General features: G+C 39.5%; 1 protein-coding gene across 1 annotated transcript in view; it reads right to left on the bottom strand.

Annotated features, from left to right (window-relative positions):
* Positions 1-12,880, bottom strand: part of GPC3 (glypican 3) — a 612,880-nt gene that overhangs the window by 72,506 nt on the left and 527,494 nt on the right. The window contains exon 7 of the mRNA XM_007950725.2: positions 6,389-6,548. Within this exon, the coding sequence (XP_007948916.1) occupies positions 6,389-6,548 (160 nt within the window). The remainder of the gene's footprint in view (positions 1-6,388; positions 6,549-12,880) is intronic.

Raw genomic sequence — 12,880 nt, 5'->3', positions numbered from 1 at the left:
AAAAGTTGTCCCCTAAAGACTCTGATAAGCACCTTGCCAGGGACCAAAGCCAAATAAATGAACATAATCCCCAACTGATGGCACTGGAGTGGCCTCCTAGAACTGTCTGGGCATTCTATTTCGCAAATGAGAAAGTGACTTTTAAAAGGGAGAAGGGGCTTGTCCTAGGATATATGGCCAGTTAGAAGCAGAGCCAAGAACAGAAGGTGGGTGTCCTGCACTTGGTCCAAAAGAAGGGAAGAAATCAGCTGGAGAAGCCAGCCAACAGGACCACCTGCTGTTCATGGCTCAAGAGGTCTGTTCAGGGACAAAAGGGACATAGAAGAGAGTCTGAACGTATGCTGAGCCTTAGTCTTTAGTCTCAAGTTGTCTTTCGGAGAAAGCTCTTTGGAAGTTTTAGATGAAATGGTTGTAAATGCACGTGGTGTGCCAGGTCTAGTTGACTAAGTGTATGCAGACAGATCACCAGGAACAGGTAACATCTACCCAGATTTTGTGGAAAATTGTGGGAACAGTTGACTAAACTGTATAGCCTGTCATTCCAAATAGTTAGTGTGCCATGATCCTGGCAGATTGCCAGTGAGTCTCCCCTGCATGACAAATGTCTCAAAGGGGACCTGAGGGACTCCAGATTGGTAGGATCACTGAACACATTAGGCAAGTGTAAGCTGTTGGGTGTAAGGCATAATTTTTTTTCCTGCAAATTAAATTAACCACCATTTGTATAGTGTTTTACAGTTTACAAAGCATTTAGGGTTAATCATGCCGAACTAATTGACCAGAATTCTTTGAGAGGATAAATATTCATGTAGACAAAGGGAAACCAGCAGATGTAATCTACTGAGATTTTAAAAAGGTCCTTGACAAAGTCTCACACCAAACACCATTTAAAAACTTAACTCCCCATGGAATTGTGAAGCTGTGCTTTGAAATGGACAGGAATGTGGCTAGGAGGTGCTAAGGGACTAAGATTAGGGATACACAGGTAATATCCTGGAGAAGGGAGTCCCCTGGGTGGTACAAACAGTTAAGTACCTCACTACTGAGAAGGCAGTGGTTTGAACCCACCCTGAGACACCTTGGAGGAAATAGCTAGTGATCCAGTTCTGAAGGTCACAGACATGGAAACGCTCTGGAGTGCAGTTATACCCTGCATCACATAGGGTCACCCTGAGTCAGAACTGACTCCACAGCAACTGGTACTCTGCAGAAGTGGGTAGAGTAGTGTGTCCCAGGAGTCAGTGCTGGGACCAGTTAGCATGTTCGTGAATGATCTGGGCAAACCTTAGATGATGTCAGCTTTTCTTCATAGCAAAATGCAAAGCAGACTCAGTCTTTTTATGATTTTGTTGATGAGTAGAGAAAGAAGACTGAAAGTGATTCAGAGCATGGGCTCCGAAACATGACTGCCTAGCTCTGAACCCCGACTCTGCCCTTAGTGACTGCATGACCTTAAGCAAGTTATTTCACCTCTTTCAGCATCAGTTTTCTCATCTATAAAGCGGAAATCATAATAACCCCTGCTCACAGGGGTGTTGTGAAAATGACATGCGACAATGCATGTAAAGTTCGAGCACAGTGCATGGAGCATGGTACATGTCCAATAAGCATCAGCACCTATTACTTTTACTTTGTATATTTCTTTAATGTTATTCTTATAGGATGCCAAGCTCTGAATGATCATGTCTGCCCTAGGAATGGAACTTGGGAGTCACTGCAGACTAATTCTTGACAGCATTGGCAGAATGTGTTTTAGTAATTCAGAAGATGGAGATTCTGAAGGCTGAGTTGGTTATGAAAGACCTTATGGAGGGAAATAAACATTTATAGAGCACCTAGTATGTGCAAGACACTGGGCTGGCTGCTTTACAACCTCGTCCTCTACTACCACAACAGTCCTATGAAGTTGAGGTTATGATTTTCATTTGATGGATGAGGAAATGGAGCTTTAGAGAGGAGGCAAAAACTTGCCCTAGGTCATGAGCCCATAAGGAGTTGAGTCAGAAATTAAACCTGGTTTGCTTTACTCTCGAACCTATTTTCTTCTCATTGCATCATATTTGAATTAGACTTTGAAGGACTGGTATGAGTTGAAAAGTAAGGAGAGAGGGGTTACTATGTAGAAATAAACAAGGGTGACATTATAAAGATAGAAACAAGAACACTAAATTATGCTGTCCAAGGGGCGGAAGCTGTTTTTGCCAAAGTAGAGGGTTCCTGGGAGGTTACTGGTGGGAAATGAAGCCAGAATGGCAGGATAGGCTAGACCAGAAGGCATGCAGAACTCTAAGGACTCTGAGCTTTATCCTCAAGGCAAAAGGGACAGGAGGAAGCCAGCTGAGCTAGAGAGGTATGAGATGCTTTGGAAAGATTAATCTGGCAGTTTTACAAGATGAATTTAATGGAATCTTCTGCCTGAATCCCTGATTCTTTGTTCTCTAATCTGCTAGCCTAAGGCTCTCAATACTCCTGTTTTAGCCTACTAGCCTGAAGACCACTTAGGATATAATTGTAACAGCATACACAGGAGGGTGGAAGCAGGAAAGAGAAAGGAAGCAGTGATAGATGCAGAAAAAAATTACAAAAAAAAATCAACAGGGATTTAGAGCCCAGTTGCATATGAGGGGCAAGGGAGAAGAAAAAGTCAAAGATGACATTAGTTTGAAGCCTCAGTGACTGGGGGAATGATGGTAGCATGAAGAAATAAGACTATGAAGTGAGGAACCAGTTTGGTCAGTCAATGAGTTTGATTTGTGACCACTGAGTTTGGTGTAATGATGTGGAGAGCCAGGTAGAAATGACTAGTAAGCAGCAGAAGAGTAGTCAAGGCTGATGTATAATTATCTTTATAGTAGTACTGCGTAAAAATTGAAAGCATGACAGTGAATAAGATCTGTGTTCTCATTTTGATCAAAGATTCCATAGAGAATCTTGACCAAAGGATGAAAAACTCAAAACAGAATTTCAAATTCTCAAGGAATTCAGACTTTCTGGAGTCATGGAGGCTGGATGAACCCCTGAAACTGCTGCCCTGAGATCATCTTTAAACCTTAAACCAAAAATATCCCCTGAAGTCTTCTTCAAACCAAACAGTAGATTAGCTAAATTACTAAAAGATTTTTTTTAAAAAAAAACTGATGAGTGATGAAATAAAAGAGCTGATCACATTTTTTCTTAAACTGATGAGTGATGAAATAAAAGAGCTGAACAGTAAAGTATTATAATGAAATGTGCAAAGACCTGGAACTAGAAAACCAAAAAGGAAGAACACCCTTGGTATTGCTCAAGCTGAAAGAACTGAAGAAAAAATTGAAGCCTCGAGTTGCAATAGCGAAGGATTCTATGAGCAAAATATTGAATGATGCAGGAAGCATCAAAAGATGATGGAAGGAATACACAGAGTCACTGGACCAAAAAGAACTGGTCGATCTTTATCCATTTCAGGAGGCAGTGTATGATTGAGAACCAATGGCACTGGAGGAACAAACTCAAGCTGCACTGAAGGCACTGGTGAAAAACAAGGGTCTGGGAACTGATGGACTACCCATTGAGATATTTCAACAAACAGGTGCAGCATCGGAGGTGCTTACTCATTTATGCTTAGAAATTTTGAAGACAGTTACCTGGCCAATTGCCTGGAAGAGATCAGTATTTGTATCCATTCCAAAGAAAGGTGATCCCACAGAAAGTGGAAATTATTGAACAATATCATTAATATCACACCAAGGAAAATTGTGTTGAAGATAATTAAAAAAAAAAAAAGTTGTAGTAGTATAATGACAGGGAACTTCCAGAAATTCAAGCTAGATTCAGAAGAGGACATGGAATGAGGGATATCATTGTTGCTGTCAGATGGATCTTGGCTGAAAGCAAAGAATACCAGAAAGATATTTAGCTGTGTTTTATTGACTATGCAAAGGCATTTGATTGTGTGGATCATAACAAATTATGGATAATGTTGTGAAGAATGGGAATTCCAGAACACTTAATTGTCCTTGTGAGGAATCTGCACATGGACCAGGAGGCAGTCATTTGAACAGAATTAAGGGGGCACTGCATGGTTTAAAGGAACTCTGGTGGTGTAGTGCCTAGGCATTTGACTGCTAACCAGAAGGTTGGCAGTTCAAATCCACCAGCAACTCCGTGAAAGGAAGACCAGGCAAACTACTTCTGTAAATATTTATCACCTTGGAAACCCAAAGGGTATCACTAACAGTCAGGATCAACTCGACTGCAAGGAGTTTGGCTTTGGAGATTTCTCACGGTTTAAAATCAGAAAGTGTGTGTGTCAGGATTGTATCCTTTCACCATACTTATTCAACCTGTATACTGAGCAAATAATCCAAGAAGCTGGACTATATGAAGAAAAATGTGGCATCAGGATTGGAGGAAGACTCATTAACAACCTGTGATATGCAAAAGACACACCTTGCTTGTTGAAAGTGAAGATGACTTGAATCACTGATGAAGATCAAAGACTACAATCTGCAGTATGGATTATACCTCAACATAAAGAAGACAGAAAAAATTCTCACAATTGGACCAAGAAGCAGCATCATGATAAATGGAGTAAAGAATGAAGTGAAAGATTTCATTTTACTTGGATCTACATTCAACACCCATGGAAGCAGCAGTCAAGACATCAGACATCATACTGCACTGGGCAAATCTGCTGCAAGAGACTTCTCTGAAGTGCTAAAGAGCTAAGATGTTACTTTGAAGACTAAGGTACACCTAACCCAAGCTATGGTATTTTCGATTGCCCCATATGCATGTGACATCTGGACAATTAATAAGGAAGACCGAAGAAGAATCGATGCTTTTGAATTGTGGTGCTGGGAGGAATACTGAAAATACCACGGACTGCCAGAAGAAGGATCAAATCTGTCCTGGAAAAAGTACAGCTGGAATGCTTCTTAGAAGCGAGAATGGCCAGATTTTGTCTCACCTACTTTGGTCATATTGTTAAAGGGACCAGTCCCTGGAGAAGGACATCATGCTTAGTAAAGTGGAGGGTCAGAGAAAAAGGGGAAGGCCCTCAACAAGATGGATTGACACAGTGGCTGCAATAATGGGCGCAAGCACAGGAAGGATTGTGAGGACGATGCTGGACTGGGCAGTGTTTCATTCTACTGTACACAGCGTCGCTATGAGCTGGAATTGACTCGATGGCACCTAACAATAATAACAATAAAAAAAAAAAGGTCTGCCTTAAGCATAATGCTCTTTTAAGAACTATCTATAAGGGATCAAAGGAAAAACAGCAACTCTAAAGAGGAGATAGGAACCTTAGGGGCCAGTGAGTCTATGTTCACAGGGAGGAAGAACTCAAAAAAAAAAGAGGATGAGAATGAGTGCACAACTTGAAGAATATAATCACTGTCACTCAATTGTACATGTAGAAATTGTACATTCTCCTGTGTATATTCTCAATAACCACAACCAAAAACTAAAATAAATTATGAAAATAAAAGATGTGTTATGTCAGAAGAGAAAAAAAAAGATAGGCTAAAGAAGAGAGCTTTGGGTAATACCCAGTTGCAGGGTAGGATTAGAGAGAAGAACTAGACAAGGAAAGGGACAGAAGGAGAAATACAGCCCATATGAAAGTGCTTTCTAAACTGTGATACCCAAACCCACTGCTGTCAAGTTGATTCCAATTCATAGTAAGCCTATAGGACAGAGTAGAACTGCCCAATAGGGTTTCCAAGGTTGTAAATCTTTACAGAAGCCAAACGCCACATCTTTCTCCTGCAGAGTGGCTGGTAGGTTCAAAGTGCCGACCTTTAGGTTCACAGCTGAGTGCTTTAACCACTGCGTCACGAGGGCTACCCATAAACGTTTATATATAATTCAAATGTAAAGGCATTTATTTATTTATTTTTGGCCTTCTTGACCCCAGCAACCCTCTTATTACTATTTTTCTATTGTCATATTTCTGTAGTTTTGCAGTTGTATGTCATAGCCTATTTAGGTTAGGCTGCTCCTGAGAAAACAAACTAAACACGATGTCTTAAGAAAAAGAGGATTGGACAATGGCTCTTCCTTCAAAGTGTATCCCATCAGTGCTTTTTTTCCCCATTCCTTTTCATAATTGAGAGGACCCAAGGAAATCTCCAACGGGAAACAAAGCCAACTGATAAGGTCAGTTCATTTTAGATGATGACAAACAAGAAGTGACCCTTGTAGTCTACCCAGGGCCAGAGGGTGAAAAAGAAAGCCTACCTAAAAATGCCATTTTGGTGGAGGATAGTCTTGCCTGAAAGAGTCGATGGCAGTGTGTGCTGTGGGGATCGTAGGGGAGTGATAGAGAGCAGATCCAATGGAGTTTTCATTCCTGAGCATTGACATGTGTAGCCCCGATTTAAGCCAAGCACTAAGCAGTTACCTGCAAGGAAGCGAAGCTGGTTCTTCACTTTCATCATCCCGTCGCCAGAGGCTCCAAGACACTCATCTTCATCGTCGCCACAGTCTCCACTTCCAAGCCCTTCCTCATTCAGATTTTTATCCAGAACTTGACCTTTGGGCACAGACATGGTTCTCAGGAGCTGAAAGAAAACAACCAGGAATGTATTAGTTCTTCACACTTTTCAGGTAAGCCTAAGCATAGTGTACTCTTCAAAGAAGGCATTTCAACTGTTGAATAAATTACACAGAAGCTTTAAAAATCATTTGCAAATGTAAATAGCTGTAAACTGCTTATTATTTTTACCTTCTCATACTTCTCTCTGGTAGCATAGTGGCTAAGACAGTTGCCTGCTAACCAGACAGCTGGCGGTTCAAACCCACCAGCCACTCCTCGGAAGGAAGGTTGGGCAATCCTACTTCCGTAGTGATACTGCCTCGGAAACCCAAGGAGGGGTCGCTATGAGTCGGGGTCGACTCGACGGCACATAACAACAACAGCAACAACATACTTCTGGACCTTTCTTTGCACAGCATCTGGCATGATTCTCTGCTCTTCCACTCTACTTCCATCATCCTGTACCCAGCGTATATATTGCACTAGACATTCTTATACCATGGTGTTCAGCTTCCTGAAAACCTTCATGGTAGGAGAACTTAAGAAATGACCAGATGAAAGTATTTATAGGCTGAGAGGACACTCAGATCAGGAAAGACCCTTATGGAAGCCCTTACAATTGTATTTATGCTCATAACATGAATACAACAAATGCTACTCACTAAAGAGAAAAGCAGTGATAATTTATGCAATTTTCAGTGAGTATTGTAGAATTGCCACATACCATGACCTGATCACTAGAAAAACTTTAAAATATTTCCTTCTCCCACAATTTCAGAGGGATGTTTATAAAATCATTTTGCTTTTTTGTAGGTAATAGGCTTCCTGGGAATTTCTGTTTTGTTCTTCATATAAATAACTGTCAAGTCAATCTCGACTCATGGGGATCCCATGTGTGTTGGAGTAGAACTGTGCTCCATAGGATTTCCAACACTGATTGCTCAGAAGTAGGTCACCCTGCCTTTCTTCCAAGGCGCCTCTGGGTAGACCTGAACCTTCAACCTTTCAGTTAGCAGCCAAGCACGCTAATTGTTTGCTAATTGTTTGGACTGGTTTTTCAGTCACACGGCCAATGCCATTTTAATTTTAAGGTGACTCCTAACTCCCCAAAGTCTCTATACTGACCCAGAAACCTGGCCCACAGTAGAAGTGGTCTCCGAAGGCACTGCTCTGGCTCCACTTTACTTTTCCTCACCATCTCTCACCAAAGCTTCATTCCAATTGCTTCTATTCTTGTTCTACCATCTACCCCACCTCTCATTTCTAGTCCTAATTCTCAGTCCCATCTCCTGCTTTTAAATAATGGCCAAGAAAATATACTAAATATACAAAAACTAGATTCTTGTGATTGTGAGAATGCTTTTGAGGAAAAAAAATGTTGTATATACGAGTGTTTCTTGTTTCTGCTGTTTCCATCATCTCTGTGTTCATTGTCACTTGAAAGTATACTTTTATTAGGCTCTCCACCCATGATTCAGTCGTTACACTGAGCCCTACTTGAGAAAAGCTATACTGGTGTTGCTGCTGTTGAGTCTGTTCCAACTCATCATGACCCTATGTACATCAGCATGAAATACTGCCCAGTCCTGCACCATCCTTGCGAATGTTGCTATGTTTGAGCTCATTGTTATACCTACTATGTCAGTCCATCTCATTTAGGGTCTTCCCCTTTTTGGCTGACCCTCTACCAAGTAAGGTATACTTCTCCAAGGACTGGTCCCTCCTGATAACATGACCAAAATACTAGAGACCAAGTCTCGCCATCCTTGCTTAAAGAGTATTCCAGCTGTACTTCTTACAAGGCAGATTTGTACATCTTCTGGCAGTCCATGTAACAGTCAACATACTCCGCCAACACATAATTCACCGTAAAGAAATGTCACTCTGCAGGTTTTTTAGGCAAAGGAAGTAGAGCCTGTAAGAGTTCTTTCCTGTCCAACAACTTCCAATGGTGTTGGAGAAGACAATCAATTTTACTATTTCCTGCTCCAGGATGTCTCTATCTTACTGGTCTAACTCTTGCACTCTCTAACCCTCTCCTCATCTCGTCTACCACTCATCCTACTTAAGAGAAGTTATAGTTATTTTTATTACTGCCCAGGTGTTGATTCTGACTCATGGTATAGGATAAGCTATACCAGTGGTTCTCATTTTTTTTTAAAAATAATCTCAGAACTCCTTTACACTCTTAAAAATGGTTGAGAACCCCAAAGGATTTTTGTTTATACATTATATCTATTGACATTTACCATACTGGAAATTATAACTGAGAAAATAAAAAAAATTATTTACTAACCCATTTGAACATTAATAATAAATCTATGGTGTGTTAACACAAATAACATTTTTATGAACAATATATTTTTCCAAAATATAAAATGGTTATTATGAAGAGGGGCATTATTTTCCAGTTTTGCAAATCTCTTTAATGTGTGGCTTACAATAAGGTAGCTAGATTTGCATATGGCTCCTTGGTTGCACAACAGTTAAAAGGCTAGTGGTTCGAACTTACCCAGCAGCTCCATGGGGATGTGACCTGGTGACTTTCTCCCCTAAAGATTATACCCTAGAAAATCCAATGGGGTAGCTCTATACTCTGTCACATGGGGTTACTGTGTGTTTAAAATCAACTTGATGGCACCCAATAACCTCAACAGATTATCACATCTCCTTCTCCATTCCATCTGTTGTGATATGCTGTTTCCGTCGAAATATTCACAGAACATCCAGCCTCTAACAGGTATGTCAGATGGAAAAGAGAGATGTATTTTAATAGGCTTTTCAGATAATTGTGGGTATTCTCCTTTGATACTGCATAAAAACTCCTAAATTGGAAAGTTTAGTGGCAAAGTGAAATATTAAACTATATAAATGAACTCTTCATATACTACTACATTAAAGCTTTGAATGGACCTTTGTATCATCATGCATGGATTATAAAGGAAAATATTGGTTCACTGAGTTATGCAGGTCTTCCAAATGTTGACACCTTTCATTATATGACATAAAAACATCACATTCATTAATAGCAACTACAATCTCATCAGCATTGCAAAGCTCTGAAGCTCATGGTGGCAGATACAAGTTTTCCAAAATTTTAATTTTACCTTGAAAGTTCAAATTTTATCATTGTCAATAAGTACTGCCAGTTGTTTTCCTTGAACTGACAAGCTCACTTTGTTCCTTTCCAAGACAATGTCTAGCAAATACTCAGGTCTATATAACCATAGTTTACATGGTTATATGGTTAACAATCAGTTCTTTCAATTAAAAATGGTGTTGCATGAAAAAAGAGGCTAGTTTAGCTTGCAACTAAAATAATCATGACACTGCTTTTCCTTTAGACACACATTGAAACAGTGTGTAGTATAAAATACCTTGAAAATACTTTCCACTTCGTAACATAATATTTTTAAGTGTACGCAAGAGTTGAGGTTTCATAAATTAATATTTTTTACTGCTCTATTAATGACATTGTTAAGTGAAACTATCTTTTATTTCCCCCTGCAAGTGCATGCCAATGAAAAATACAATGACTACTAGTACAGTTTGTTGCTAGTGCCTTGATTTGTACTATGGCACAAATAGTGCAAATGTCAACATAGTGAAAAAAGCAGATAGCATCTTAGTATTGTTGTGAAAATAATTTTGGCCTCATGGATCCCTGGGTTTCATGAATCTCTAAGGTCTGTAGAAATTCTTTGAGAACTGCTAATCTTGACTATAAATGTTACTTTAGTTTGACCCAAACCTCCCTAATTCTCTCATTTGCCTTTATTTCTTATGGGAAAATTGCTTTTGACTTAAGCATATTTAGTTTAATTTTCAAGAATACATCCTTTGCATATTTCATGGACCATGTGAATTAGAATTTTTCATATAAGGTGAGTTTGTGCTTGGTATAGATTACTGCACTTGCTATTCTCAAGCATATTTCACACCTGTGTCTAATTAATTCCTTCAGCAAACATTGAATACCTGCTATGAACTGTTCTTTATTTCTATCTATGGAAAGCCTTCTATCCTTTCAAGCCAAAGTTCAAATGCCATTGCCTTAATAAAGCCATTCTGGCTATCTGAGAGTTATAACTCTCTCCCCTCTTTCTTCCACCATCACACCCTTCACACACACCATCACATCTATACCTCTTACATGACACTTTTTGTGTGCAACCTGGTATTATTTCTTCGTAGACGACTTCTCTCCAGTAGCAGATTGTGAGCTGCCCGGGAGCTATGTTTTATACATCTCTGAACCTAACAGCATTAAAAGCAATGTCTGGCACATAGTAGGCACTTAAGAAATATGCTATTGAACTGAAGAAATATGCTATTGAACTGAAGTAAAATGAATCAACAGTCACTTTATTTCTTTAAAAATTACTTCCATAAGGAGGAGAGAGTCAATGCACAGCATACAGAAGAAGAACTTGTGAATGAATTGCTGAACCCTTTTAGATGACCTTGGCTAAGAACTGTAGCTAATTTTTGAGAGACCATTTTCCAGCCTCACATACAATGCTCTCAGTATTCTCTGGTAGTTCAGTTTTTTTTTTTTTTTTAAAGGTGCAATTAAGAAAAAATCTTTAAAATTTTGCCAGTGAGGTTAGTTATTTAGTTCTTAAATTACTCCCATTTTGAAGACATCTTCAGCATTGAAGAAGGATTACAGCATACTTTTAAACCATTTTACACTGACATCTACTGAAGAGCCTAACCTTTACACATTAACAAAGGAAATGCAAACTTAGAAAACTATTGTTAATGCAACAGTCAAAGAAGAGTCTGAAGCCCCAGGGTGTTGAAAGAAGGGTAACGTGTCAGAGATGAGGAATCGGCAGTATCTTAGTTATCTAGTGCTGCTGTAACAGAATTATCATAAATGGGTGGCTTTAACAATTGGAAATTTTATCCTCTCAGAGTTGAGGAGGCCAGAAGTCTGGATTCAGAATGCTGGCTATAAAGGAAGGCTTTTTTCTCTGGGGGCTCTGGAGGACGGTCCTAGTCACTTCTGAGTTTCTGCTTTCTGGTTCCTTGGAGATCTCTATGTGTCTTGGCATCCATCTTACCCCCATCTCTCTCTCTGTCTCTCTCTCTGTCTCTCTCTCTCTGTTTGCTTGTTTAATCTCTTTTTTAACTTAAAAGAAATTGACTCAAGACACATCCTCTACCAACCCTGCCTCATTAACATAACAAAGACAAATCTTTCCCAAATAGGGTTATAACCACAGGCATAGAGGTTAGGATTCACAACCCATATTTTGGGAAGGCACCATTCAATCTGTGACAGCCAGAGAGGACTATGGACTTAGTGAGGGCTGGAATTTGGCACAGAAATCAAATCAGCTAATTACAATTCACGGTATTGGCCTTTTTGTCCTTCTCTCACTGTTTACAGTGTCTTCCAGATTGGACATTTGCCATATAAAAAGAAAAATATGAGGCTCTTGAACACATAAAAGCAGGTAACTTTAAGTATCTACTGCTTTTGATGAACTGTTTGCCATTTTCAAAGGACACTATCCTGTCAGTGTTTTAAAGGCCAAGGCTCCAAATAATGATCATGAATGCAAACAATCTTATTAAAACACAGGTCTGATTACTTTACTCCATCACCCCTACAGCCACTCTAAACACTTTACATTTCTACACACCATTCAGTGTAGAGGACATACTCCTTAGCAGGGGGTGCGCAAAGCTTTTCACAACCCAGCTCCTTCTCAAGTCATGACCCTCCTCTTACAGCCCCATGTTTTAGCCACATTAGACTATCACAGTCACTGAAACATGTGATCAACTTTTATTTTAGAGTCTAATATTTTAATTACATAAGTATTACAGAGAATATGGAAAGTTAAAAGGAAAAAGAAACAAGGGAAGAAAAAAAAAAACCCAATCCCCCAACTCTCATAAGTAACATTTGTATTTTCAGGGTACACTTTTAAAAATGTTATATTTTTACATAATGGAGCTCGAACTTTGGAATCAGACTGACTTCGGTTAGAATCCTGGCTTTTTCACTTATTAAATGTTTGTTCTTAGGCTAATCTCCCTAAACTTCAATGTCCTCATCTGGAAAATAAAGAAAGAATATCCACCTCCTAAAACTGTTGTAACGAGCAAGTGTGAGAAATGCAATGATTTAAAGGTGATAAAGCATCTAGCACAGGGTCATTGAGGGAGCCCCTAAAATGTATTTAGCCATTCTTCTAATACTGGATATTTAAATTGCGTCTAAAGAGCCCTGGTGGTGCAACAGTTAAGTGCCCAGCTGCTAACTGAAAGGCAAGCTGGTGGTTTGAACTCATCTAGTGGCTTCATAGGAAAAAGACCTGGCTATCTATGCGGTTCAAACCC

Source organism: Orycteropus afer, unplaced genomic scaffold (assembly GCF_000298275.1).
Source record: "Orycteropus afer afer isolate SDZICR_OR568_19922 unplaced genomic scaffold, OryAfe1.0 scaffold00287, whole genome shotgun sequence".
Classification (NCBI taxonomy): Eukaryota; Metazoa; Chordata; class Mammalia; order Tubulidentata; family Orycteropodidae; genus Orycteropus; species Orycteropus afer.
Note: the sequence above shows the minus strand (reverse complement) of the source record. Positions and strands in the feature narration are given on the sequence as shown.